The sequence below is a fragment of the Coregonus clupeaformis genome, unplaced genomic scaffold, assembly GCF_020615455.1.
Source record: "Coregonus clupeaformis isolate EN_2021a unplaced genomic scaffold, ASM2061545v1 scaf0131, whole genome shotgun sequence".
Taxonomy (NCBI): Eukaryota; Metazoa; Chordata; class Actinopteri; order Salmoniformes; family Salmonidae; genus Coregonus; species Coregonus clupeaformis.
The window spans coordinates 404,009-410,008 of NW_025533586.1; the positions used below are offsets into that span (position 1 = coordinate 404,009).

General features: G+C 43.7%; 1 protein-coding gene across 1 annotated transcript; it reads left to right on the top strand.

Annotated features, from left to right (window-relative positions):
* Positions 1-4,342: 4,342 nt before the first annotated feature.
* LOC121566979 (P2Y purinoceptor 13-like) lies at positions 4,343-5,382 on the top strand. Its single transcript, XM_041876929.2, has one exon. It carries the CDS (start codon positions 4,396-4,398, stop codon positions 5,380-5,382), a length of 987 nt encoding a protein of 328 aa, XP_041732863.2. The 5' UTR covers positions 4,343-4,395.
* Positions 5,383-6,000: the final 618 nt, after the last annotated feature.

The window sequence follows — 6,000 nt, forward strand, 5'->3', positions numbered from 1 at the left end:
GCTATTCTCTGATTACAAAGATTGTACGCAAATATCCCAAATCTGACAAAAGGATGCCTTTGACACATAAATAATAAGCTTTGAATTATTTTGAGAAAAGTTTCTTGTGAACTTTATGAATCACAATCATAAGACTTTTATGCTTTCAATTGTATTTTGCAATAACCATGAACTATTAATTCACACAATGAAAATGAACCATATCGTGGAGTAAAATTTATATTTTTAATTAAAAAAACATTAAAGGGGCAATTTAGTGTTTGGTAATTCAATTTTTTTGACTTTTTAAAGGGGTACTTTGGGATTTTGGCAATTAGTCCATGCAACTTATGTGACTTGTTAAGCACATTTTTACTCATGAACTTATTCAGGCTTGCCATAACAAAGGGGTTGAATACTTATTGACTCAAGACATTTCAGCTTTTCATTTTTAAATGATTTTTACAGTGGAGATCAAGTTTATGAATTGCACGGCTGGGCAGATGAGACAGTGGATTGGGCCGTGAGATGGAACAGAGTAAATAGGCATTTCAACATCATAGCCTTAGCCAGTGGTAACTTATGGAATAGACACCGGCAGGAATGCGGTTTTAACCAATCAGCATCCAGGATTAGACCCACCCGTTGTATGACCTCCAATATTCTATATGGACAACTTGTTATGATATTTTGGGTGCTATACCATTTGTTTGAAGTGGCTTAGAAAAGTTTTGAATTTTTTTAAAGCATGCTACGATAGCCCCTACCACTCCCATCGTTTCACTAGCAGAGATGCTGTCTGTGGGGTAAGTAAATAAAGATAACAAAGACATATTTTGGTCAACAACTCTCACGATCACTTTTTGAAGTGAATTAAATGACATTTTCTTAATACATTTAAGTATATTTCAAAATGTTGTGTACTGCCCGTTTAAAACATTTTACTGCAGATTCTTGGTAGTCTTAAACAAATCTACTTTGAAACAAAATATTGTCACGCCCTGGTTCTGGGGACTCTAATATGTTGAGCCAGGGTGTGTAAAGTCTATGTGTTTTGTTCTAGGTTTCATTTCTAGTATTGTTGTTCTATGTTGGCCAGTGTGGTTCTCAATCAGAGGCAACGTGATTCAGCTGTTGCTTGTTGTCTCTGATTGAGAACCATACTTTAGCAGCCTGTTTCCCCACAGAGTTTGTGGGATCTTGTTTCTAGTCTGTTTATGTTAGACCGTGAACTGTCACGTATCGTTTGTTGTGTTTGATCGTGTCTCTAATTAAAGAGTATGTTTGCCTGCAACGCTGCGCCTTGGTCCTCATCTCTGTTTGACGAGCGTGACAGAAGATCCCACCAAGACTGGACCAAGCAGCAAGTCCAGGAGCCAGCGCCTGAGAGATCTCTAGCGGATCTCCTTCGCCTCCTCGACTGGGTCAAGCCATGTGAGGAAGAGAGGGGCTTGACGTGGAGGCAGAAGGGCGAAAGGCTGGCGAGAAGCATGGAGACCTGGTCCACGGGTAGGAGTGAAGCCCATAAATTTTTTAGGGGGGCTAACGCCGTGGACGACGGGGCAGCAGGAGGCCGCCAGGTTACGGGAGTCACTGGTCACCAGGGGAAGGAGGATGTAGAGGCACGGCGAGAGGTACTGGCGTGTGTTGCCAGTCCGGTCCGGCCTGTTCCTGATCCCCACGTAGGGCCAGTGGTGTGTGTTCCCAGTACGGTCCGGCCTGTTCCTGCCACTCGCACCAAGTCTACGGTGCGCGTCGCCAGCCTCGGCCCGGCCTGTTCCTGCTCCCCGCACCAAGTCTGTGGTGCGCGTCGCCAGCCCAGTCCGGCCCATTCCTGCTCCCCGCACCAAGTCAGTGGTGCGTTTCGTCAGCCCTGTCCGGCCCGTTCCTGCTCCCCGCACCAAGTCAGTGGTGCGCGTTGTCAGCCCGGTCCGGCCCATTCCTGCTCCCCGCACCAAGTCAGTGGTGCGTTTCGTCAGCCCTGTCCGGCCCGTTCCTGCTCCCCGCACCAAGTCAGTGGTGCGCGTCGTCAGCCCAGCTCGGCCCGTTCCTGCTCCCCGCACCAAGTCAGTGGTGCGCCCGTCAGCCCGGCACGGCCTGTTCCTGCTCCCCGCACCAAGTCAGTGGTGCGCCCGTCAGCCGGTCCGGCCCGCTCCTGCTCCCGCACCAAGTCAGTGGTGCGTTTCGGTCAGCCCGGTCCGGCCCGCTCCTGCTCCCCGCACCAAGTCAGTGGTGCGTTTGGCCAGCCCGGCTCGGCCCGCTCCTGCTCCCCACACCAAGCCAGTGATGTGCGTCGTCAGTCCGGCACGGCCCGTGCCTGTTCCACCGGTGGCTGGTCCGGCACCGGTCAGATGCTTCACGCCGGAGCTAGAGCAATCCGCTCCACCAGTGTGCAGTCCAGCTCCGGCCAGCGGGGCCAGACCAGACCAGGGGTACTTTGGGGGGTTGGAGAGGAGCGGGGATCAGGCCCGGAGCCGGATCCGCCGCCTAGCGGAGTGCCCACCCGGTCCCTCCCATGTGGTATTTGGTGGGCGCGGTCGGAGTCCGCGCCTTTAGGGGGTACTGTCACGCCCTGGCTCTGGGGACTCTAATATGTTGAGCCAGGGTGTGTAAAGTCTATGTGTTTTGTTCTAGGTTTCATTTCTAGTATTGTTGTTCTATGTTGGCCAGTGTGGTTCTCAATCAGAGGCAACGTGATTCAGCTGTTGCTTGTTGTCTCTGATTGAGAACCATACTTTAGCAGCCTGTTTCCCCACAGAGTTTGTGGGATCTTGTTTCTAGTCTGTTTATGTTAGACCTTGAACTGTCACGTATCGTTTGTTGTGTTTGATCGTGTCTCTAATTAAAGAGTATGTTTGCCTGCAACGCTGCGCCTTGGTCCTCATCTCTGTTCGACGAGCGTGACAAATATACACCTCACACACATGGTTATGGGCTTTAAAAAAAGAAGACACCTGTACCATGTCAGATATAGAGTTTAAATGTTTTTTTGAATTTTGAGTTTGCATCCCAATATTAGACTTTATATGCATCACAGAAGACTGAAATATGACAAAACTGTTTGACATAGAAACACCGGATTTTCGTCTTGTTTAATTTTTTATAATCTTTATTAATTATAAAATTATGAAAAATATTTATAGCATTCCACCCAGAGGGCGCTTTTGGTCATTGACTGCAGGAAAGGACTACATGTCAGTCATTTTTACCACATAAATATGACATTCATATTTTCTTCAAAATTCTGAAAACTAAATGATACTATAATAAAAATGACAGTAAATTAGCTTTTCAATACTAATGTGGATTGTACTTTGAAAAAGAACTGCACATTATATGAAGGAAAAATTCATATTTTCATTTTACAGAATATGCTAATTATCCATACACGTCTATTGAAGTAACATTAACAATGTTTTACTAGAATAGTTACATTTACATTTTAGTCATTTAGAAGCTCTTATCCAGAGCGACTTACAGGAGCAATTAGGGTTAAGTGTTTGACAGATTTTTCACCTAGTCGGCTCTGAGATATGCCAACTTCTGTCTGTAGCGTCCAAACCGTTTGGGCTACAAACCACCCTGTGGAAAGGGGAGACTCTCTTGAACACGATGTTCTCCGTTTTGCTCTATGACCCCCACAAGTATCACGGGACTCGTCGGAAGGTAACCCATGCAAATGAATGGAAGTATGGAGGTAGTTTTGTGCTAACAAAAATAAGGGGTTAAATATGTGTCCAAAAAAACTAAAATATATCCTGAACTTTCATATATCTCCTAAACATAGGACAGACACTTCAAAACCTTATTTCTTTTTTGACATTTATGAATGTGTTATTCAATGCGTGGGCTATAATAGGAAAGGCCAGATTCAATATTTTATCAAATAACTTTTCTATATATTTTTTTATACCTAAAGGCATCCTAAAATTCCAAATCAAATAGCTAAATAATCTATGGTATGACCATCTTAAAACAATTCCATATGTTAGATTATTAACATATGGAATTGAGGTTAACGGTCATTTTGGTAAAATAGCAGTCTGTTTTGGTAATTTTGTTATTTCAGATAACATTAATTGGATGTGAAATGATGTTTTGATAAGAATTAAGTTTATATTTTGCTATGATTGTTGCTTTTCCAATTATTTCTTCTTGGGGTATGATAGTTGAAATAAGCACATGATCCATTTATATTCTTAAATTATATTCTTCAAGAAGCAATGGCTACATATCATTTATTCAAAATTCCAAAAATTGATGTACCAATGCAGATTTCCCCTTTAATCTATGAATTAATTATTATTTTAATAATTTTTCTTGCTAACCTCATTTGCAGATTCCTCAAAACTAGTAGCCACAATGGCATCACTTCCCCCTCCACTGGACTGTGGTTATAATGAAGATACCATAAATATGGCTATATCAAGTCTCTACTTCCTGTTGTTCATCCCAGCCCTCATCATCAATGGGGTAGCAGTCTTGGTCTGCATGCAACTTCGCTCAACGTCCACCTTCATGGTGTATCTGAAGAACCTTGTGGTCACTGACCTTCTCAAGACCCTGACCATCCCTCTCAAAGCAGCCAATATCCTGCCCAGTGCTCCTCTGACTCTGAAGGCCTTTACCTGTCGCTACTCTGATGTTATTTTCTACCTCTGTATGTACATGAGCATCATTCTACTGGGCCTCATCAGTCTGGACCGCTTCTTCAAGATCGTCAGGCCCTGTGGCAGGTTGTTGGGTCAGAACCTGGTCTTCGGCAAAGTGCTGTCTGCTTCCATCTGGGTGGTGCTGTTGGCCACTAATGTCATTCCAACCATGATCCTGACCAATCAGGTTCCCACAAACAAGACTAAAGAATACTGTATGAAAATGAAGAGCGATGCAGGACAGGCTTTTCACAGAGGCGTGGTCTTATTCAACAGCGCGATCTTCTGGATGGTGTTTGTTCTTATTTGTTTCTGTTACATATGCATAGCGAGAAAAGTTGTTCAATCATACAGGAAATCAGGAAGCAGCAATGACGAGGGGAGGCATAAAACCAAAGTGAGGGTGTTTTTGGTTCTGGTGGTTTTCCTGGTGTGTTTCGGCCCATACCACGCCGTACGTATCCCTTACACCCGGCTTCAGGTTACCTCAACGACCAGCTGCACTAAGGCCACCTTACGGATCTCTAAAAAGATCACCTTGTGGATGTCAGCCATGAACGTCTGTCTGGACCCTCTCATCTACTTCTTCCTCTGTAAATCCTTCAGGACCAACCTGTTCAAGATGTTCCGTCTCCCACCTGGGACCTGTAGCTGGCTCACTGGGAAAGGGTCCGGCCCCAACACAACAGAGGATCAGACCCCAACACAGGAGACTCCCCAGGGAGACTCCTGTGCCTGTATAGAAAATTAAAACTTTTCGGAATGATCTACTTTCTGTCGTGTGAAGGTCTGTTTCACAGATTATCATACTGCCCCCTGGTGGAGGGTTAACTATCCTACTAGTTATATTAGAGGGTTAGGGTTATTACACAATGTCTGATGTACTATCCTACTAGTTATATTAGAAATGAATCCACAGGGTGTGATGTACTATCCTACTAGTAATATTAGAAATGAATCCACAGGGTGTGATGTACTATCCTACTAGTAATATTATAAATTAATCCACAGGGTGTGATGTACTATCCTACTAGTAATATTAGAAATGAATCCACAGGGTGTGATGTACTATCCTACTAGTAATATTAGAAATTAATCCACAGGGTGTGATGTACTATCCTACTAGTTACAGTGCATTCGGAAAGTATTCAGACCACTTTACTTTTTCCACAGTTTGTTACATTAAAGCCTTATTCTAAAATTGATTAAATATATCTACACACAATACCCCATAATGACGAAGCAAAAACAGGTTTTTAGAACTTTTTGCTAATTTATCAAATAAAACAAAAAACTGAAATACCTTATTTACATAAGTATTCAGACCATTTGCTATGAGACTCGAAATTGAGCTCAGGCGCAACCTGTT

Bases quoted from the DNA above. Each gene is read 5' to 3' on its own strand.
- LOC121566979 (XM_041876929.2), top strand. From the start codon at position 4,396: ATGGCTATATCAAGTCTCTACTTCCTGTTGTTCATCCCAGCCCTCATC.